General features: G+C 51.2%; 1 protein-coding gene across 2 annotated transcripts in view; it reads left to right on the top strand.

The window, feature by feature from the left end:
* The first annotated feature begins 2,788 nt into the window (after positions 1 to 2,788).
* Positions 2,789 to 23,276, top strand: part of ADCY2 (adenylate cyclase 2) — a 410,822-nt gene continuing 390,334 nt past the window's right edge. Inside the window, exon 1 of one of the 2 annotated variants that reach the window (XM_051853662.2) lies at positions 2,789 to 3,139. In XM_051853662.2, coding sequence (XP_051709622.1) covers positions 2,918 to 3,139 — 222 coding nt within the window. In that variant the 5' untranslated portion in view covers positions 2,789 to 2,917. The remainder of the gene's footprint in view (positions 3,140 to 23,276) is intronic. The other variant, XM_051853663.2, reaches the window with a different exon arrangement.

Raw genomic sequence — 23,276 nt, 5'->3', positions numbered from 1 at the left:
GCGGGCACGGTACAGGATGTCGACAGTCCAGGCTGCAGCTTTACCAGCTGTGCCACAGCACCAGCCCCTGATGGACTTTTTTTTTTTTTAAATTAAACATAAAGCAATGCAGAGACGCCCATAGAAATAAGCACACAAAACAAAACAAAACCAACACAGTCTGGGAGAAGGCTGACAGTTACTTGAGCCTTACCTTCCTGCTACCACCTTGGTCTATGATGACTCCACAGTGGGGCCGTGGGGAGCAGCCGCAGGAAGTGTTGCTTTTTTGCAGCCAGACGAATACTCTGCAAACTCCTACAAAAGCCCAAGGGTCCCAGGGTTCCTGTCCTTTCCTCTTCCTCCTCCTCCCCATCCTCTTCCTCCTCTTCCTCTCCTTGTCCTCCTTTTCTGCAGTGCATCTGGTTCATAGTATGCACAAAGTAAATATTTATTAAATGAATAAAACTATGCATATTGAAACACTCTGTTAAGGTCAACACATCATCTCCACACAGAGTCTCTGATTATACTCTGCCATCATCTCCCACCAGTGTGGCCACAAGTCCCTTCCCTGCTGGGGGACAGCAAGGGCAGGGCAGGGCAGGGCAGGTCCTGGGTGTTAAAACCACTGCGGCTCCCATGGGAGAGGAGACAGTAGCTCCACATTTGCTTTCTCCACATACATCTTTTTCCATAAACCTAAAATATGGTTTATTCATCTTTCGTTCCCCTACAATCCATGGGTGGAAGAAGGAAGAATGAATGGGCGAGAGGGTGAAAGACCAGAAGGTGGCGGCCCAACCTGCAAAACCCTGGACCTAGCGGAGAGGGGAGAGAGTGAACAGGACAAGACCCTGGCCAGCCAGGGGTCCCCTGCGCCTGGCTCCCTGCAGGGGGCACCGGATTCTGCACCTGTGGCATCAGTGGTGGCAGGCAACTCCCAGACCCTCGGTCGACCTGATCCCCAGGGCGGCGGGAGGTGGGTGGTGTTAGCAGTCTCGTTCCACACTCCAGGCCTCCCACCCCCAGCAGAGGCTGTGCTTGAATGCCAGGGGCTACCGCCCAGGGGACGGGTGGCGGATTGGAGGGGAGCACCCGCAGGGCGGGAGATGGGCCTTGGGGCCACCGGCAGATGAGAGGGGACCCATCCCAGCCACTGCACCCTCCCTCTTCACTCCAGGTCCCCGGCAGCAGGGAACTGGCCAGGACAGGGGAGGGGGTCCTCGCGCACGCCCCCGAGTCCAGACACGGCCGCTGGGTCTCTGAGATCCCCGGCAGAGCCCTTAGCGGCGCTACAATGAACCCCGGTGACCGGGCAGGGCCTGAGTCCTGAGCTCGCGCGTCCCACAGCGACGTGTCCTTCGCGAGGGCAGCAGGACAGCTGGACAAAGTTCCCTTAGTGATGGGCAGCGCCGAGGACTGAGGGTCCCTGGGCTCCCGAGCGCGGACGGTCTCCTGGAAGAAACGCTTTGAAAAGCACGAGCACGCCCCCCCGGGCTGCTGGCAGGCAGGGGGCAGCGCCTCCTGGGTCCCTTAGGCGAAGGCTTGGCAGCGCAGGTGGAGGGGAGGGGTCTCTGGGCCGGGGGACCCTCGAGTAGCCTGGGCTGCTCTGGCGGTCAGCGAGGAGGCTCCCTGGCACCCAGGACGCGGACTAGCAGCCTCCAGCCCCGGGTCGTACCGGGAGCGGGCGCTGTCCCCGCACGGACGCCTGCGGGGCAAGGCTGGGGCCCGGCGTCGCGCGCCCCGGGCCCCAAGGCGGCGCGCGAGGAGCGCATCCCAGAGCCGACCCTCCCGGGCTGAGCTCCCTGGCGCATCCTGGCTGCCGTCGCCACCGGGCAGGGGGGCTGGGCAGGGACGGTGGCCAGCCGGAGGGCGCCCCATAAATCTCTGACAGCGACAACCACCGCCCATTGGGCACCTCCGAAGTGTCCCTGAAGCCCCGAGCACGGGAGCTGCCCACGCCAGGGCCGGAAGGGTGGACAACTGGGCTCCCTCCCCAACGCGCAGCCCGGCTCTTCCAAGCGGGCCCTGCCGCCTACCCTCGCGGGGAAGCCCCCGCACTCCCAGAGAGTGGGGAGCAGCGTGGGAGCCCCAGTCCCGCCGCGCGGCGGCGAACAGAGCCAGACGGGAAGCCCTGCCCACTGCGGGGAGCCGGGGAGCCAAGGGGATCCCCGTCCTCGGCGCTCCGGGAGCGTGCAGCGGGGGAGTCCCCAGCGGGTCTCTGAGTCGCTGACCTTGGAGGGGCGTGGGGACCCTCTTAACCCACTAAGGGGCTGGGGAACGGGACGGTGAGAGGCCCTCCGGGCCGCCCCGGAGCTAGCGGAGAGCGGGTTGGGAGCCGCCGGGATCCTCTGAGCCAGGTGGCAGTGGGGAGGGCTGGATAGGGGTGATGCCTCGGCCTCCAGCCCCCGCATCGGCCGCAGGAGAGCGGGGATCCCCGCCGCACCCAAGCTGCGCTCAGGATAGGACCGAGGAGGCGCGACCCTGTGGCTAAGTGTGCGCGCGCCGCGGGAGAGGACGCCCCGGGCCCCGCGCGCCCGTGCCCCCTCCCGCTCCCCGCTCCATCCGCGCGCCCCAGGCCTCTCCCCGCCCGCAGCCCAGCCGTCGGGGGGCGGTGGCGGGTGGGGGCCGGCTCCGCCCCTGCGCCGAGGCCGGCTGCGCGCGGGGTGGGGAGAGGCGGGCCGAGGGGCCCCTGCGGAACCGCCCCCTCCCGCGCTGTGGCGGCGGCGGCGGCGGCGGCGCCGGGAGCTGCCCCAGAGGCCGCCGCCCGGCCCCCGCCCGCGCGTCAGCGCGCCCAGCCCGGGGCGCCGAGCTCCGCCCGCGCCGGAGGCCCCTGCGCGCAGCTCCGCGGCGGCCGGGGTGGGACGCGGGCGGAGGCGGTGAGCGGCGCTGCCCCGGCCGGGCGCGCACGGCGGGCGCCCCGCGAGCCGCCCCGATGTGGCAGGAGGCGATGCGGCGCCGCCGCTACCTGCGGGACCGAGCCGAGGCGGCGGCGGCGGCGGCGGCGGGCGGCGGCGAGGGGCTGCAGCGGTCCCGGGACTGGCTGTACGAGTCCTACTACTGCATGAGCCAGCAGCACCCGCTCATCGTCTTCCTGCTGCTCATCGTCATGGGCGCCTGCCTCGCCCTGCTCGCCGTCTTCTTCGCGCTCGGGCTGGTGAGTGGCCTCCCCACGCGTGCGGCCCCGCGCTTTCCCGGTGCCCGAGAAAGGGGACCTGGCCCGCCGAGCCGCGTCCTGCCCGGGGCTGCCCTTCGGCCCCAGCTCCCAGCCCCGCCCGCCCACCCGCGGCCGGCCGGGCTCGGGCCAGGGCTGCGGGCAGGAGAGAAAGTTTCCCGGGAACGCCTGGCCCAAAATAAAGTTGCCAGGGTGCTCGCCAGGTGCACGCGCAGGGCGGGAGGCGGCTTCTCCGGGTCTGCGCCCCGCGGGCAAACTCCGCTGCCCGCGGCATCTGCGCGCGGAGGTCTCGCCCGCGTGGGCCCGCGGTCTGCGGGGCGCCGTGCCGCGTCCTCTGGCACAGCCCCTGGGCCGGCGGTTAGGTTCCGATCGGGCGTTCCTTGACACTGTCAAAAGCCTGCTTGGGAAAGTGGTTGAGGGCAAGAAAATCGGGGGAGGGGGGAAGGAGACGCATCTTTGCCTTTTAGCGTGTGGGTGTGTGCAGCCCCGCATTCAGGGGGCTCTGGAAGCAGACCCTCGGAGGACCGTGCGGTGGACGGGCCCGGGCAGGCTTGTTTCTGGGGGGAGTTAAGGTGGTTTCATCACCGGGAGCATCCTGACGCTCCACAGCTGATGTCGCTTTTGCCATTTTTTTTTTTTTCCAGGCAGAAATCCTTGGCTCCCTCTCTGAGCTGGGAGAGGAAATCTGTAGATGGCGGTAACTTCCTGCGGCCCAGCTCGCCCTCCGAGTGTGGGCTTCAAACTTTTGCCCCGCCTCGCCGTGCCTGTGCGCCCCGGGCGCGCGAGGCTCGCGCGGGCGGTGGTGGACATGGGGAAGGCTCCCCTGGGTGCCGCCTGTGGCCCTCAGCGCCTACGTGCGCTCACGTGTGTCTTTGCCCTAGAGCAAAGAAGGGGTTTCAGGCGCCTCTCATCAAGCGTTGGCAACAGCTGTCTTTGGTGTTTCATGGCTGGGTATCCTGAGCCGTAGGTCCTCAAATATTACGCATGGGAAGAGTTGGATGTTTTCAAGTAATAACCAGTTTTCCCCGGCTCTCCCCACTGCTCGGGGTGCTGTCTTCTGATTGAGTTCAGTGAGGATGCGCGAATCCCATGCAGGAGGCGGGACGGCCGGGCTCACACATTCTTGCTGACAGGGGCTGGAGCAGCCAGCGCCTTGGGATGGCTGTGCTCCAGGGTGGACGGCCGGCAGCTCGGCCCGGCCCCCTCTGCTCAGAGGCAGCCTGCGATGGGTGTTTACCTCTCTAGGTTACTTTTAGGACTGAAGAGGACTTGGAGGTTGAATTCTGCCCAGGCTCATTGGCAAGCACAGTCTCTAAGGACAACTCTTTCTTTTCCAAGCAGGGAAGAAGAAGAAGAAAAAAAAAAAAACTGTTCCAGTTTTCTTTCGGAAATCTGTTTTTGCCAGGCAATGTCTGCTTGTGACTCTTGAGCCTGTAATTCAAACCCATTCTGGCTTCTGTGTGTAAATGGGAAGGAGGAACAGGTGATGGCCTATTTATAGCACCGATAATGCAGTTAAAGACAAGGTGGAGGTTCGTGGGTTCACTGTGCACACACCACTTCTCTGCGGCAGAGCACTCCAAGTTCTTAAACCTTGTTGATGGAGATGTCTGTGAATAGGCGATTTAGCATCATCTGGCTGAAGGAACTCTCCTGTGAGATATCTGTGTTTTGGGTACTTGTGTTCTTTTTAAAAAGATTGATTTAGTTGAGAGGCAGAGTTACAGACAGAGGTCTTCCATTCGCTGGGTCACTCCCCAAATGGCCACAATGGCTGGAGCTGAGCTGATCCAAAGCCAGGATCGAGGAGTTTTATCCAAGTCTCCCACATGGGTGAAGGGGTCGAAGCACTTGGGCCATCTTCCACAGCTTTTCCAGGCCATTAGCAGGGAGCTGGATGGGAAGTGGAGCAGCCGAGACTTGAACCAGCGCACATATAGGATGCCCATGCAGGTGGAGGTTTATTCTACTAAGCCACAGCATTGGCCCCCTATTTGTGGCCCCTTTTAAAAAATATTTTATTTATTGGAAAGGGGGAGAGAGAGAGAGAGAGAGAGAGAGAGAGAGAGAGAGAGAGAGAGAGAGAGAAAGAATGAATCTCCCATCTGCTGGTTCTCTCCCTAAAACTCAGCATAGCTAGGGCCGGGCCAGCCTGAAGCCAGGAGCTGAAAGCTCACTTCTGTTCTCCCATATGTGGGAACATGGACCCAAGTACTTGAGCCATCACCAGCTGCCTGCCATGAGCACATTAGCAAGAAGGTGAAATTGAAGGAAGAGCCAAGACTCGAACCTAGGCCCTGTGAAATGGGATGTGGGTGTCCCAAGTGGTGTCTTAAACCCCACCAGTTTTTGCATTTCTTGACACACTTACTTTATAGTCTATTTTCTGGATGAAAGGCTAGAATGGTATCCTTTCAAAACTTCCATGGGGACGGTGTTGTGTAATGGGTAAAGCTGTTGTCTGCAATGCATGTATCCCATATGGGCACCATTTCAAGTTCCTGTTGCTCCATTTCCCATCCTGCTCCTTTGCTGATGTGCCTGGGAAGGCAGCAGAGGATGACCCAAATGCTGGGGCCCCTGCACTCATGTGGGAGACCTGGAAGACACTCCTGGCTCCTAGCTGCAGCCCAGTTCCAGCCATTGCAATCATTTGGGCAGTGAACCCATGGAGCAAAGCTTGCTCCCTTGCTCTCTCGCTCTCTCTCTCCTTTCCAATAAATAAATCTTTAAAAAAAAAAAAACCCACTTTACCCAGACATCTTTACTTTTCTTTGACAAATTAATCATCTCCACATTTACTCTGCATGCAGCTAAATCGTTGTCATCGCAAAGTGGGCATTTCCCATGGCATGGCTGTCACCTAGGGTGAGGAGCAGGGACAGTAATGTGGCTCCTGTTCTCTTCCCTACCTGGTGCACGGTCTCATGCCTGCCGTGCACATCCGTGGCTCTGATGAGCTGTGTGTGGAAACAGGCTCATTGAGAACCAGGGAGGGTGGATCCCTGGTAGAGACGGTACCATTGGGTGGAGTCTGGGGCTCCAGGGCCAGCTCTAGGAGTGATGGGCGCTGTCTTCTGAAAGGGGACCTTGGGAGGGCTGGGGAGGGTGCTGAGCTGCCAGCGACTCAGCCCTAACTTTGCTTTCCATAACAGGGTCAGCCGTTTCCACCTCCCAACAAGATGTTCTCTCTGCAGAGAGTGGAAGTCGGACGGTTGTGCAGGGAACATGGAAGACAGAGGCGTGCTCATGTGGGTGGGATGAGTTCATTGCGAAGACTCAGCAGGCTTGGCTTCTGAGAGGTCCCCCTCCCTGCCCTGGGGAGCGAGGTGCTTCTGGTGCTCAGGTTTCCACCTCAGAGCACTTTACTCTGAGAGCTGGCTGCCGTGCAGTTCAGGAGCAAAGCCGATCTATTTTTGCTGCCTGAGATCTTGGACAGGTTCCTTCCTTGCCCTAAATCTGCCTGATTTTGATTCCATCAGCTCCTGTAGTCGAAAAAGTCTGGCAGTTTCCTGAGTGCACATTCCTAGTCTCCTAGAACATTTGGACTACGAAATGATCTTAGCAGAACCGAAGTCCTTAGAGATTTCTCGCTGTACGTAGTTACTTTCATGAGGTGATTTGCAATATATATTTAAAAAAGAGATTTTTTTCCAAGTTATTGTACTTTCAGCTGACACTGTTCCCCAAATGATTTTACTTAATTTCAATCAATGGGTGACCCATGATTCTGCAGTGTTGGCCATGAAATTAAGGTCATCTTCAAAAATTAAAAACCGTAAGTCCTGAGTTAAAACTTCACAGTATTGTTTTAACTGGCTATTCTCTACGTAGAAATGAGTAGCCAGCTTTAACCCCATAGTTGTGAAGAACTGTCTGAAGACGTCAAACGAAGTGAATGGCACATGATGGCATGTTTTGAATTTTAATACCACATTTGATAATATGAGAAATACATTCTGCATATTCTGTTATCTATAATAGACGGCATTAATGACAAATCTTATTTATAAATCCCAACATTATTTGTTGCATCTCTGCCAACTGCCAGGCTGAGAGCTGAGCTGGAAGAACAAAATAAACTGGACTCCTTGGCTCAGGAAACCAATGAGACCAAACTTTTAAATGTTTTTTTTTTTTTCAGACTTTTAAGTTGTCTTATTGCGTCACTTTGTGTTTTGCAGCTGTCTCTCATTACAGCGTGCATGAAAACCCTCTTGCAGAATGAAGTTCTCTCATTCGTTTTGTCCAAAACCAGACCGTTGTTTTGTTTTTAAATTTGCTTATCACTGCTAGGAAAGGTTGATATAAGCCTTTTATTTTTTTCAAAATACCAGCTGGCTCCAGTCTGAATTGGTTTGTCTAAAGTTTATGATTAGGAAGAGTCAGTATTTCAATTTGAATGGAAACATTTTGTTTCCATAAATTCTGGATACTCGGATACTGTAATGTTTTTTCAGCATGATGCTGGAGAGTGTACACTTTTATTAAATACACATAAGTCATATATATGACTCACTTTTATCCTTTTATGGTGTTTTTAAAACAAGAACCGTTAGTGCTTTTCTTGAGAAATCCGTATTCCAGCATCAGATATTATCTAATGGTAGATCCATCAGAATATTTCTGTTTCCTATGCACTGAGGAAGAATCTTTATCTTCTAAAAGTGATAAACAGACCACTCATTAGTGGAGGGAAATGGACTCTTTCATCCCAGTATTTCAGCACCCCCTCCCTTCGGGATTGCAGGCTGGGCAGAAGGAAATTCTGTGCACACCTCTCTAGTCTCACTTCTAGGGGTGGAGGAGAGTACGGCAGGTTCCTAGGGATTGGAGTCAAGATGGCTGAAGGTACAGCTCTGTGTGCCGGGCCGCTGCCTCAGCAGGTGCGTGTAATTTTGCAGCCAGTAATTCACTAGGTGATTTTAGTTATGTTACCTGTGGGATCAACAAAGGCCAAGGAAAAAGCTGCACGCAGTTTAGAGGACGAGACAGCCTTGGGATATTAAAATGTGTGATTAAATGCAGCCTTGACACTACCTTGCCTTCCGTACTTTAGAAGGCACTGGACTATTGCACTGACGAGCATCTACCTGTGTTGGAATTTTGGCTTTCCACTTCTGTGTGGCCCTAGGCGAATGGCTTAACTTGTCCGTATATCAATTTCCATGTTTGTAAAATGGAATGGCACCCACCATTCTAGGGTAATGGTCCAAATTACTGCATGTATGGCCCTTAGGACAATGCCTAGCATATGGTCAGCCCTAGGAACTGTTGGCCATCACTAGGTCTTTCGTAGTTGGGTTTTCACTGCTGCTGTGAAAGCCACATTGTGTTCGAGCTAGTGTGTTGCCCATTCTACAGATGAAAAAACTGAGTCTTGGGGCAATAAGGTCATTACTTCAAGGTCATGTAGCTGCAGGACTAGGGCCAGGTCACAGGGCACCGACTTTGCTAGATGCCTTTGCTGAAGACCACTGTGGCTGTAGAAGTCCCAGCTCCAGTGCCGGTTGACTTGGTGAAGCCTCCTGCTCAGGTGATTATTCTTGATTTTCAGTCTGTATAATGGAGCTACTTTCATTTTGTCTCCTTTCAATGGTAAAGGCGTTTGGGTAGAGAGGTGTTTTACTCATTGAATTGGCGTGACGTCATTTATTTTCATTCTGCTAAGTGTTCCCAGTATCATCCCCAGCCAGCACAGTGTCCACCCGTGGCTTCCCTTCTGTTGTTGGAGCAGTCCCTGGCTTGGACAGTGTAGCATGTAATAGCCTCTCCTGTCTGTTGAGCGGCGATGCTTCCTGGTATTCTCAGATAAACTTTTGTACTGAAAGTGTCACTCCACTGTTGGCGTCGGCATGTTGCTCTGTGACAGCTGTTGTGTGGTTGTGCCAATCACTGGCTACAGTGGTTGGCAGTGTTGGTTGTAGAGTCCAAGCTGGATGTCTGAGCACAACCCCCTGTTTTCCTGGTTGGTGCTGTGCCTTGTACTGACATGGAGAACTGGACTCATTTCCTCCCTCGCCAAGTATTTCCACCTGCGAGCTGGGATTGTGATTAGCATCACCCTGGGTGGTGCTCCAGCATTAAGGTCTTCTCTCCGATGCACTGATGGGCTCCCCCACACTGCTGGTTGTCTAAGGGGTCTCCCAGTCTGGACCCTGTGGGTGGAGGGCGACAAGGGTGGCACCCTCAGCCTGAAGCCACTTCCTCTTCCTCTCTGCTTTGGCCAGCTGCAGCCTCTCAGGCCGGGCTTATGCAGTGCAGCCCGTGCTGCTCATGCCTGCCTGGCCTGATTTCTTTCTGTGATGGCCTGCAATGCTCGCGCACTACGCGGCATGATTCACCCTCCACCTTACTGGCATCTGAAGTTCGGAATAGTTCCGTGAGCTGGCCTTGTCTCCTTAACTGCTAGTTCCTCCAGGAAGAAACTCTGCCTTCGCTGTGTTAAATGTGGCACTAATCACATTGCTGGTGCTTAATTAACCTATGCAGAGTGTACCAGGGTACCCGTAGATCAGTTTTCCTCAACAGCTGTGTTCCCACCATATAACTCACTGGCCAGTAGCTCCAACTTCGTTGATAAACCTGGATCTCAATCCTCTCGCTTACTGTTTGTTCCAGACAAGTTAATGTATGTGTCCTTGCTTCTGCGAGTAAAATGAATAAGAGAACAGGCTCCTAGGTCTTGCTGGGAGTTAGGCAAGACAGACCATGCGCACATTCAGCACGTGCCGGGCAAACCAATGGGTGTGTTGGCTGCTGTGGTGTTTGTGCCACAGATGGCTGCTTTGTCAAGGTCTCTTGTAGATAGATTTCAGGCTAAAAACTAGATGAGTACTAGGATTTTTAATTCTGAGTAGGAAAGAGCGCTGGATGTGTTTCTACTTTTGAGGCAAGTGTTGTGCATGTAAGATTGAGCTATTAAAAAACCAGCAGAGACAAGGACAAGCATACCTGGTTTAATTGAAATTCAGATTTTGAAATAGTTTAATATTGGCCAATGCTCAAACTCTTCCAAATGGACACTCCTATAGGCTTTCATTCTTGTCAGTGTTTGTTCGCTTTGGATAGTTTTATGTCAAGTTACCTAGAGTACTAAGGTTGATATTTCCCCTGTGGTTCTGTGATGTCAAGCTAGGAAGTAGCCACACACCTAGTAATTCTGGCTTGCAGCCACCAGGTGCGCTTGGGGGGAGAGCAAAGGATGATGGAGTCATCTCGTGTGTTTGATCCATCTGACAAACTCAGGCCCACACTGCTTCCTCGCTGCCCTCGTTGTGTGAGCACGCAATAAAAACCAGGAAGGAACGAGAGGTTTGGAGGAAGACCTCACTGGCCCAGCTGTTTTGACAAGATTTCAGATAATTCTCTTTACTCCTCCTTTTCATTTTTTTTTTATTTGACAGGTAGCATTATAGACAGAGACAGAGAGAAAGGTCTTCCTTCCCTTGGTTCACCCCCAAATGGCCACCATGGCCGGCACTGCACCGATCCGAAGCCAGGAGCCAGGTGCTTCTTCCTGGTCTCCCATGCGGGTGCAGGGCCCCAAGTACTTGGGCCATCCTCCACTGCCTTCCTGGGCCACGGCAGAGAGCTGGACTGGGAGAGGAGCAACCGGGACTAGAACCCGGTGCCTATATGGGATGCGGGCACTGCAGGCAGAGGATTAGCCAAGAGAACCACGGCACCGGCCCTGCTCCTTCTTTTCACTTGGGCTTACTCTTCTATCCCCAGGAGTCAGGCTCAGGTGAGAGTGGTGGACACAATGAGAAGAGTTTCAATCCAAAAAAGCATTGTGAATGGCTTTGCTGGTTGGTTTTCTGACTGTTCAGATGTCTGGAATGACAGTGCCAAAGCAGAGAGGCTGGGAGTGTAGACCTGCCATGGCTATTAGTGATGCACAAGGCATCAGGACGCTCTTGAAAAACTGGCTGCTTCAGCTCTCAATTATTAAGGCAATTAAAATATTTTCAGTGAATAATTTATTGCAGTTGAAACACACAGATAGGGTATAATAGTTTCATTTCAGGACTTTGAAATTCTCAAGATTCTTTCTTAAGATGGGCACTGTCGTCGAGGAGAATTCTGGGAATAAGTCAAGTTTCTTGGGTCTTGGCCCCATGGAAGGTCAAGGGTGGGGAAAGCAGTAGAGCAGCAGTGTGGGAGCCCTGACTGCAAGGTCTTGGAGTTGGGAATTTTTTTTTTTTTTTACATCAGCATCCCTTGCTGTCCCTCCAATGTCATGGTGTCAGGATAGTCCACCTAGGACAAGCCAGAGCTAGAAGTGCCACCCTTTGTTCCTATGTATTTACTGCTAAAACTGCATCGTGTGTGTGTGCATGCTGGTGTATTTAATTGTTTTTTGAAGTTATGTAAGAAATAAAGGGCAACGTAACTAGGGTTTCAAGACAGTGGTGATCTTGGACATTATAAAGGAAAGTAAACTTTAGTGCAGTGCTAGAACTAATAAAAGTCATTGATGTTCAATAAAGACATCAGGTGAATGCCGATGGAGCAGAGTGAAGACACATTCACACGGCTCGGACATCTCATGGACCTCGTGTCTAACTCTTCCCTGTCATTGACTTCCAATCAGTTCAAATACGTGGCACCCAGGTCTTCCATGTCTTTTGGAATTGGACTTGAAGTGCTTGATGGCACTAGTCGTTTGGTCCATCTTTGATTCCAAGTCACAATTCTCCTTGATCTGTATCACTTTCACATTAAAATGAATACCCATGAATCCAGCCTGAACTAGAAAATCTGCCATAATATTTAAGTATCTTCATGTACAACCTATCCCATTCCCCTGTCTACTCTCAGATGTCAACTTCATATTGAAATTGGGTTTTATCATCTCTTTTTTGATAATTTTATCACATGCACACATGTGTGCACACACATTATATATCTGTGTTGGTGTAAATGACACACCTGTGTGGTGTGAGGTAGGGATTGAGATCCACTTACGTAGTTTTTCCATTGTGGAGAACCCGCTTTTTCTGGCCCAGTTACTCTGTCCCCACATCTGTAATATATTGAAATTCCAGCAGCAGGGATCCACAGAGCAGTGAATGCCGGTGTCCCACATCGCAGTGCCTGAAATGCCGCCTCCAGCCCTGACTCCGGCCTCTTGCCGATGCAGACCCGGGAGGCAGTGGTGATGGCTGTCGTGGTTGCGTTCCTGCCATCCGTGTTGGGGGCCAGGACTGAATTCTTGATTCCTGACTCGGCCCGGCACAGCCTCAGCTGCTGTGGGCATTTGGGAAGTGAACCAGCTCTCTCTGTCTCTCAAATAAATAAATCAAAATTTAAATTCCATATGTGAGTTTCTTGGTTTGTTTGTTTATCTGTGTAATACCGCCTCCCCCCAACATAGCAGAATTACTGAAACTTTAAAAGTATTCTTGTTGGGTAAAGCAAGTAAAATCTTTTTATTTTTCCAACTCCTTCAGATGTGCCTGATTTATTCTGAACTTTTTATTCTCCATAGGAACTTCACAGCCAACTGCTGTCAGCCTCCATATGAAAACCCTGTTGGGTTTCTGTAGTGTCACGTGGAATCTCTTGATGCCTGGCTGATAGTGAAGTGATATTTTATGATATTAAATTTTTCTGTTCCCAACATGGGCCATTGTACCATCAGTTTCTGTACCTCAGGAAAGTTTTAAACATTTCCATTTGCTATACTTGCTGCTCAAGCTAAAAACATTTTGTAGCTTGTTGTGTGCTGCAAGTAGCATTTTTCACATGATGGTTTCCGTTATTTTGTTGCTAGTGCAAAGTCATACAATTGAGTTATGGACGTGGGTCATATATCCATGCACGTTACTAGTCTGTCCCATTATCACAACTAACAACATTGAAGATTCTTTCTGTTGTCCTTATACATAGCCATATTGTCAGCGAACAATGAATTCTATCTCTTCTTTTACTGTTCTAAGACCTTTAATTTGTTTTTCTTCTATTATGATGTTGACTAGTAACTGCAGTGTGATAGCAGTAGAACTGGTAATTAAGGGTAACTTTGCCTTCTTCATAATTTGAAAGGGAATTCGTTCATAGTTTATCTTTTTAGGATGATATTGGTTGTAGGTTTTTGTGGGTATCCTCTGAAATTCCCTTTTATTCTGATTTTTTTAAAGATTTATTTATTTGAAGGGCAGAGTTACAGAGACACAGAGGCGGTGGGGGGGGGGGTCTTCCATCTACGGGTTCACTCCCCAGGTGCTCGCAACGACTGGAGCCATGCCAATCCAAAGCCAGGAGCCAGGAACCACCTCCGGGTCTCCCATGCAGGTGCAGGGGCCCAAAAACTTGGGCCTTCTTCCACTGTTTTATCAGGCCATAGCAGAGAGTTGGCTCTGAAGTGGAGCAGCCGGAACTTGAACTGACGCCCGCATGGGATGCCAGCACTGCAGGCAGCGGCTTAACCCACCACGCCATGGCGCCAGCCCCTTTATTCTGATTTACAAACAAATTTAAAAGAGTTGGATATGGAATTTTACCAAACTGAGATGATCATGTGCATTTTTTAAAAATCTGTTGATGTAACAGATAATGATGACACATTTTCTAATATGAAACAATTTTAATATTCTTGAGCCAAACTCAGTTTTCTTGCTACTGCTGTCTCTTACAAAATGTTGAAATGGTGTGATAACATCTTGTTTGAGAGTTTTACAACTAGGTTCTTTGGTGAAATGAGTGTGGAATATTCCTTTAACAAACTGGAATTTTTAAAAGTTAAACTTTTGCTAGTCTTATAACATAGGCCAGGGAGTGTGCCTTCTTTTTTGATTTCTGACAAAGTTTTTAACTAGTTTGGAAAGAGTTGATGGGATTTGCCTGGAAGGACACATGAGCTTGTTGCTTTCTCTGTAGGGAGATTCAAAAATTTCTGGTAGCGCGTATGTTCAATAGTATCAGGACTTTTTATTATTTCTCGTTTTGTTTCTTGAGTCAGTTTCAGGAAGAACTTTTTCTGGGAACTTTTACATTTCATCCAAATCTTCACATTTATTGCCATGCATTTGATAATACTGTTCTCACTTTTGAAAAAGATGGATTTATATATTTGAAAGAATCGTGGAGAAAGGGGGTGAGAGAGAGAGAGAGAGAGAAAGAAAGAGAAAGAGAAAGAGAAAGAGAAAGAGAAAGAAAGAGAAAGAGAAAGAGAAAGAGAAAGAGAAAGAGAAAGAGAAAGAGAAAGAGAAAGAGAAAGAGAAAGAGAAAGAGAAAGAGAAAGAAAGATTGATGGATCTTCCAATTGCTGGTCCACTCCCCAAATGGCTGCAGTGGCTGGGGCTGGGCCAGGCTGAAGCAGGCAGCTAGGAACTCCGTCCAGGTCTCCCATGTAGGTGGCAGGGGTCCAATTACTTAGGCCGGTTTCTGCTGCTTTCCCAGGTGCATTAGCAGGGAGCTGGATCAGAAGTGGAGGAGCTGGGATTAGAATTGGTAATGGGAAGCCAGCATGGCAGGTGGCGGCTTAACCAGCTGTGCCACTGTGCCAGCCCCCAGAGGTCTGTTTTAGCATTTTCAAGAACCACACTTTCTCTTATCCTGTTATATATATTACTGACTTCTACCTACATCTTTTTTATGTCCTGTTATTCTAGGTAGAACATACTAGATGATGCTATAGAAACAAAAAGCCCAAAATCTTGGTGGTTTTAACTCAACAAAGGTTCATATTTTTGCTCAAACTCTACAGTAGATGTAACTTTTACCTCAGGGATTCTCTCAGTGGTCACCCAGAATTCAGAAAGAGTAAGGTTATGATAGAACATACAGGGGAGGTGACGGAAAAACAAAAGTAAATTAAATTTTTTTTGCTGCAAAAAATTTGAAATCAAGCCATAGATTTCTTTTTTTTTTTTTTTTAATTTTTTGACAGGCAGAGTGGACAGAGAGAGAGAGGGACAGAGAGAAAGGTCTTCCTTTACCGTTGGTTCACCCTCCAATGGCCGCCGCGGCCGGCGCACCGCGCTGATCTGATGGCAGGAGCCAGGTGCTTCTCCTGGTCTCCCATGGGGTGCAGGGCCCAAGTACTTGGGCCATCCTCCACTGCCCTCCCGGGCCACAGCAGAGAGCTGGCCTGGAAGAGGGGCAACCGGGACAGAATCCGGCGCCCCGACCAGGACTAGAACCCGGTGTGCTGGTGCCGCAAGGTGGAGGATTAGCCTAGTGAGCCGCGGCACCAGCCTAGCCATAGATTTCTTAAAATATAATATTAATTTTCTGTCAATTTTTAGAAGATATCTTGCATTTTCTTTTCAATAGTTGCACCAGGGAAGAAAAGAACGCTTTGCTGTCTCATTGTTGGCTATTAGCATGCAACACACTGAAGTGACACCTTCTTTTCATTCCTTTTTCATTGCTCAAAGTAAGTTTTGTAGTTATTTTTTGTTGCATGAAAAAATGCAAAAAACGTAGTGACACTCAGCCACAGCATCGTGTTTCCCCCTGAATCTGCACTTTGGGCAGGGGTGGCAGGGCCCATCTCTGCTCCGTGTGTCGGCTGGGATGGCCAGAAGGCCAGGCTGACCTTGCTTCAGACCAGTGTCGGCTGGGGTGGCCTGCAGACCAGGGCCGGCCTTGCTTCAGGCTGGTGTCGGCTGGGGTGGCCTGCAGACCAGGGCCGGCCTTGCTTCAGGCCGGTGTCGGCTGGGGTGGCCTGCAGACCAGGGCCGGCCTTGCTTCAGGCCTGCTTGCTTGCCTTTCTGGTGGTCCCTGCTGGCTAGCAGCTGAGACCCAGCGGGGGCCTTGGCTGGAACACATCCACGTGGTCTCACCGCTCGATTATCGGGCTTCCTCACAGTGCGGTGCTGGGTTCCAGGACTGATCCTCCTACGAGAGCAGGGTGGACATCACCACATTCTTACGGCCCTGGGTCTGATGGCAGAGGACACTGGTTCCACCGTTCCCTGTTGGTTGAGGCATCGCAAAGACCCACCAGCTCCAGTGGAAGCGGACACAGAGCCTTACCGCATGAGAAGAGTGTCTCCCAAGGTGGTTGGGAAGCCGTGTGGCCTCATGTGTGGAAGACACTATCTGCTTCTCAGCCTTCCACGGCCACGTCAGACTTCCGTGTGCCTGCAGGAGGGTGTCTCCTCCAGCTGTGCCGTCTAGCAAACCAAATCTTCACAGGTTGTAGCGCTACTCTGGTGTAGCTCTGTGGCCCAGCTCTGTTTCCTCTGATCTAAGGTGATCTCTGATGCTCTATCTCAGGTGTCTGTGGTTAGCTAGCAGGTTAGTTAGCAGGCACCTGTGGCCAGCAGGCAGGTTGTCAGCCGTGGGTGCTGGAAGGGGTGACGGTCCCTGGGCATCGTGTGTCCTTTTACTCATAGGCCAGCCTGGGCCTCTCTGCATGGAGTCAGAAGGTTTGAAGAGCAGCCAGGAAAATGGCGAGTGTCGATATGCAGCATTCTCAAGTCTTTGCTGACCTTAGCTTGGCAGAGTCGCACGGCCAGGGCCAGACTCCATGTGAGGGGATTACACTGGGGCACACATGTAGGGAAGGGACCTGCCGCAGCCAAGTTTGCTGACAAAGTCGTAACAGAGAGGTGAACTAATGCCAGTCCTAACCACTACCATGGTCCAGTCTGGTCACCAGCTATTCAGTTTACTCCCATGTTAAGAAAATGAACCTACCGCCCTCTCAGCAGACAGCCTCTGAATGCCAGCCACTATGGCAGCTCCTTCTCGACCTTGGGTCTCTGAGTGTTTGTTCAAAGGGAAGAAAGCGTCATTTATGCTTCAGGCCAGGATGTAGCTCCTCTTGGGCTGTAGACCTTTGGATTCCAGAGACTTGCTCACGACTGTCCACCCAGCTGCCTCGTACACAGAGACAAACAGTGACAACCCTGGCATTTTCCCAGGGGAAGGTGACACACGCAGGTCCCTGGGCAGGCAGTGTGAGGGTCCCTGGCCCTGAGCTGGGGGTTGCTTCTTCATCAGCCACAGATGTTTGTCCTGGAGATAGGAAGGCGTCCCCTTGACCCTTGTTTTCTGCGGCTTCTGTCTTCCCTCTGGGAGGTTCTTGTCTCGACCACGTTTGAATGCAGTGCTGGGGATATTTATTCTCTTTGTGCACAATGAGCAGTGTTTTCAGTCCGTTTCCTGTTGTAGGTGGACAAAACCAGTTTAAGTCTGGAGCACCCATCACTCGGGTTGGGGTTTCTCTGGACACTCAAATCTCTCAAACTTCTTACCTGTTTCATTTCAGTGGTGTCTGTGGTCAGAGCCAGAGCTCTTTCTTGAGACAAACTTCCTGGATTTGCTGTATTTCTCTGCCTTCGCATCTCCTGTTCCTCTTTTATTTTATTTTATTTTTTCCTTTTTAGCCTGTATGGGAAATGTACCTTCTTGGTTGCTGTTTTTCTTATGCCGTTTTGTCCAATGGAAAGGACCAGATCCTAATAGACACTTGACCAGGAGTTATTTTTATCCATTCAGTTTCAACAGTGGGTTGCCTATGGGCCCCCAAACCCTGTAGCAGGGGGCATCTCAGAGCACATGGGGACTCTGGCCCATGGCCAGTGTCCAGTCCCTCCTGCAGTGTGGGAATGAGGCAACTGTCGCCATCACTGAGAGTCTTCCTGAAGCGTGGGTGTGGGTGGCAGGTGGGAGCGCTCAAGGAAGTCCATGGAGACAAACCCGGCTGTCAGACAGAGGGCGGCCAAGGTGGGGGAGCCCAGCTCCACATCTGTTCAGCAGAGCCGGGAACAGGAGCGGCGAGTGGAGCAGGGGAGACCCAGGATGGATGGCGTGCTCCTGGCCCTTTGTGAGAGCCCTGAGTTGTCCCTGACTGCCAGGACTTCTCCAGAGTCTGCCACAGAGCCTTCCTTCCTTCAGCGCTGAACAGGCACCGTAGGAGGAAGGGGTCCTGGGAAGGGTGACGCTGGCAAAGCAGAATCAACACCAGAACTGCGCACGCCACAGAGTTGATGTGGCCTGCTTGCATTATGAACACTCATGCTGTGGCTTCCTTATTGGCCAAAGGATCTTTAAAATTGTGCTTTTTGTCATATGGATATATGGTTATTTTTAATTTGTTTTTGTTTAAAATTTCTAATTTAAGCTCTATTGCACATGTTCTTTGAAATTTTTTGCAACTTGCCAATATATGATTTTTTAAACAAGATTTATTTATTTATTTGGGAAGCAGAATTACAGAGAGAGAGAGAGAGAGAGAGAGAGAGAGAGAGAGAGAGATTGATCCGGTTCACTCCCCAAATGGCCACAATGGCTGGAGCAGGGCTGGTCCGAAGCCAGAAGCCAGGAGCTTCTTCCAGGTCTCCCACGTGGGGGCCTAGAAACTTGCTCCATGCTCCACAGCTCTCCTGGGCATATTAGCAGGGAACTGGGCCCAAAGTGCAGCAGCTGGGACTCTAACCAGCGCCCATGTGGGATGCTGGCACTGCAGACAGCAGCTTAACACCACAGCACCAGCCCTGGATACATGATTTTTGTAAATATTTCTTGTGCACTTGAGAAGGTACCGTTCTCCTTGCTGGTAAGACGTGGAATTGTGCCAAGCTTGCTAACTACGATAGTCACATCTTTCTCATCTATTTATTTCTTTTCCTTTCTGTTTCCTTTGCTTGGCCTATCAGTACCTACATAGAGGTCCTGAGATCTTCCACTCCTGATCCATTAATTTACTTTTCCCTCTGATTGTGTCCATTTTTGCTTTTTGCACTTTGAGGCTATTGTGGTAGCTTTATAAATGTTTTATTATAATTGCCTCTGTATTCCTTTTTTTCCCAGTAAAAAGGGAATATGAAGAGATTTATGGATATGAAACATTTCTCTTTATATATGCAAAGGTATACCTCTGCATACAGAGCTGTGTCGAGGGTATGCCATAGCTAAAGATGGGCTCATTTTCCCAACGATGCTGTCACTTTGTGGTGCACCTGTGACATATGAAGCACCCAGCAGCAGAAGTCGGTATCGTGTGTGTGTGAGGACGTTGGCCTAGGGTCCCTCAGCTTCTCACCTGAGCTACGCAGCAGGGAGTCATGCCTTCATTCTGTGCCACCTCTGTGTGCTTTGTTAAAATATCTTTTTATTCAACAGAGAAGCACTGTGTGTTCTTTATCACATCAGTGAAAAATAATAATTTTTAAGAAAAAATGCACATGGAAAAGAAGGAAAATGCAGATAAACTGGTGTCCTGTGGAAGAGGTTTTGAGAAACAAAGGAAATGTCACATCATAAATAAAAGTGATGGGTATTTAATAGGCATAGCAATTAGAAGGTGTCCGAAATTACCAGAAAATGCATGAAAACTAAAAGGATAAAATAGCTGAAGAGGGTAGTAGGGACCCATTATCATTACAATAGTTGATGCTTCGATGCTAAAAATCTGCTTTTAAAAAGGCATTTTAGCGCATTTAATTTACTATGCATTATATACCATTATTTTCCCCTTTAAAGGCATTTTAGTGCCAGGAAGGGCATTTTAGTACATGTTATCTACCTGGCATCATATGGTAACTTTTTTCCCACAAAGGGAGAGGGTTGGAATGTATTAAAATACCTAATTTAGATTGACAATGCTTTTGATGTTTAGTTTGCTTATTTTAAGCGACTGTTTTGTTCTCTGAAATTTGGAAACAACTCAGAATAAAACCACCACAGGAATAGCTTTTGTGGCATCAGCACCGGGACCGGCTCAGAGGGAGGAGAGCTGAGTGACCCTGGTTCCGGGGGAGGAGAGCCCTGTGCTCCCTGTGTCCTTTACTGAGCCTTGGGAAAATGGGAAAACATGGTGCCAGCAGGGAGGCCAGGGGAGGAAGTGGTTCCTCAGCTCACGAGGTCTTCAGTGAGTACGTTGCTGTTCTCCTTGAAGCTGTTACAAGAGACTCACTGGTGCTGAAGTCTGTGTGGAACTTGATCAGAGGCAGCTGCAGGCTCTGTTCAAGATTACTGTCTCCTGAAGAGTCCCTGTTTCCCAAAGGGCCTGGCTTAGGGGCACCGCCCCCTGGAGCAGCTGGCTGCCTCACCATCACCCCCAAGCCTGGGGGCCCTGTTGGACCCTGCACTCTTCCTCAGCTGTACAGGATCCCCCAGGGAATCCTGCCACCTAGGATCCCTCTGGAGGGGCTTTCATAGGCTCCTTCCTCCCTGAAGATATTCTGCAACTTAGAGTTTGCAATAAAGACATGTTCTCTTTGGCCCTAAAAGCTTATGTTTCCTTTGTTGTCATTTTAAAAGAAATGAAAGCATTTTTTGTGGTTCCCTGGGAGGGTTGTGGATCCCAGAGACTGTGCCCACTGTGACTAATGGAGAAGCTGCCTGCAGCCCAGGCAGATTGCCTCTCCGTGACCTGATCTGAGAATTGAAAGACATTCCAATATTTAAAACCCAAAGCAAGCTCGTTTCATTTGCTGTATCCAGCAAGATAATACACTGGGCCTTTGTCTATTATAGATCCATCTTTTTATTTGATTTTTAATTTGAGAGCATAGAGTGTGTTTGAGAGAGAGAGTTCCTCTCCTCTGCTTTACTCCCCAAATGCCTGCTGGGCCAGGTCAAAGCCAGGAGCTTAGCTGGGTCTCCCATGCGGGTGGCAGGCACCCCAATACTTGAGCCATCCCTGCTGCCTCCCAGGGCTTGCATTAGCAGGAAGCTGGAATTATCAGCAGCGATGGGACTCGAATCCAGGCACTCGGATAGCGGATGTGGGGGTCCCAAGCTGGGTCTTTTTTTTTTTTATTTTTTATTTATTTTTTTTTTTTGACAGGCAGAGTGGACAGTGAGAGAGAGAGACAGAGAGAAAGGTCTTCCTTTGCCGTTGGTTCACCCTCCAATGGCCGCCGCGGCCGGCGCGCTGCGGCCGGCGCACCGCGCTGATCCGATGGCAGGAGCCAGGAGCCAGGTGCTTTTCCTGGTCTCCCATGGGGTGCAGGGCCCAAGCACCTGGGCCATCCTCCACTGCACTCCCTGGCCACAGCAGAGGGCTGGCCTGGAAGAGGGGCAACCGGGACAGAATCCGGCGCCCCAACCGGGACTAGAACCCGGTGTGCCGGCGCCGCTAGGCGGAGGATTAGCCTAGTGAGCCGCGGCGCCGGCCCCAAGCTGGGTCTTAACTGCCACACTGAACACCCTCTCCAGATCGGTGTTTTCAAACAGGGGATGCAGCAGAAGCTCACAGCGTCATTTGTTTTGTCGCCTGCCTCCTGGAAGGGCTGTGCCACCATCTTTCTGTACCTGTAGCGACTTCTTTTCCCATTGCAGTCTAGCACATGATCACACCCATGTCCAGTCTCCCTGGAGAAACAGGAACCGGCAAAGTCAATAATTGCTCCTCCACTGGGTTAGTGAAGGGCATGAACAGTCACCCTGGCGAAACAACGTCCCTGGTTACTGGGATGAGTTTTCCACTCTCAGCTCGAGTACTGCACTGGGGGACGTTGATCATACAATCTGTTTTCATGGCGCCATGTGTGTATGGCGAATTCCTCAGGTGGCTGCTGTCCTGCCTCACATGGACATCCGCTCATGGTTCTTAGTGCAAGGAGCGCTTGTGGGCTGCTGGGGACCTAATGCCCATGGTGATGACGCAACACGCGGCTGACGGGCAGAATAACAACTTGCGCTTGTCATCATGGACAGAAATAGCAATGAAGGGAGGGACGGAGGCCTCTGAGCCTCCTGTTTGCTGCCGGTTCTGGGGCACACATGCTCAGATGGGCCCCTGGGTGAGGGTGGGGCCCCAGGCTATGTGCCTCATCATTGCTGCAGCACGTGGCGGCCCTCCCCCATGCCTCGGCTCTCCCAGCCACAGAGTGGTGCTAATGCTGGCGTCCCGGGTGAAAGATGTTTCAATAAGGAGGTTTCTTAGCACAGAAAATCGCACTTCCTAACATTTGCTGCTTTCGTGCGTCTCTTCCCAGGGGTCATTTAGTGCACATGCAGCTGTGACGGGAAGGGAAATGAAGTCATCTGAGGGGTGGTCTGGATCTCCGCTCTTTCCCAACGATAGTAGCCTGGACGCCACGTGGTTGTGGGCTGAGCTGCTCAGCTTCCCATCTCCCTTTGTGCTTCATTCCTCGGTAGTTGTGTGCAGCTGTTTCTGGCGTGAAGTCAGGGCTGCTGATGGAACAGAGTGGACTCTATGCCCAGCAGGAAGGGTCAGGGGTCACCAGATTCTAGAATTTGGAAGACAGCTGCTCCTCAAGTCCCAGATTTATTCTGAAATGTCAGTTGGAGTTTTTAGTGTCCTGGGAACTGGGTTTTTCAATTTAGCCTCTATGAATGTTTCAGTAACTGCACATACATAGGTGACGGTTAAAGGCCTTATCACACTGCACTGTGTCTCACTGTACTCACAGCAAGTTTCCAGCAAAGGACTTGCACTAGCTACAGACTCAATCCATACTTCCCCTTACCACACCCCCGACCCCTTTTCTTTGAAATGCAGTGAGACAGAAATAGAGACAGAGACAGAGGGATGATCTGTTCCCTGGTTCACTCCCCAAATGCCTGCAACAGTCAGAGGTGAACCAAACTGAAGCCAGGAGCCCAGACTTAATCCCTGTCTCCCATGTAAGAAACAGAGAACCAAATACTTGAGTTATCCACTGCCTCCCAGGGTGCACATTGGCAAGAAGCTAGAATCGGGAGAACTGATACTTGGGCCCAGACACCCTGCTATGGAATGTGGGTATTCCAAGTAGTGTCTTCTTTTTTTTTTAAGATTTATTTTATTTATTTGAAAGAGTTACAGAGCGAGGTAGAGACAGAGAGAGAGGTCTTCCATCTGCTGGTTCACTCCCCAGATGGCCACAACGGCTGGAGCTGTGCTGATCTGGAGCCAGGAGCCAGGAGCTTCTTGCAGGTCTCCCCGGCAGGTGCAGGGGCCCAAGGACTTGGGCCATCTTCTACTGCTTTCCCAGGCCATAGCAGAGAGCTGGATCAGAAGTGGAGCAGCCAGGACTCGAACCGGCACCCATATGGGATGCCGGCGTTTCAGGCCAGGGCGTTAACCCCGCTGTGCTACAGCGCTGCCACCCCCTCCCCCTGTAGTGTCTTAAGTGCTTGCAATTGTCAACCAACACCTCCCCCAGCTCTGCCGGTAACCTGTGCTTCTGTGGTCAAAGGAGATGTG

Source organism: Oryctolagus cuniculus, chromosome 14, assembly GCF_964237555.1.
Source record: "Oryctolagus cuniculus chromosome 14, mOryCun1.1, whole genome shotgun sequence".
Taxonomy (NCBI): domain Eukaryota; kingdom Metazoa; phylum Chordata; class Mammalia; order Lagomorpha; family Leporidae; genus Oryctolagus; species Oryctolagus cuniculus.
This window is presented reverse-complemented; position numbering and strand designations above follow the sequence as displayed.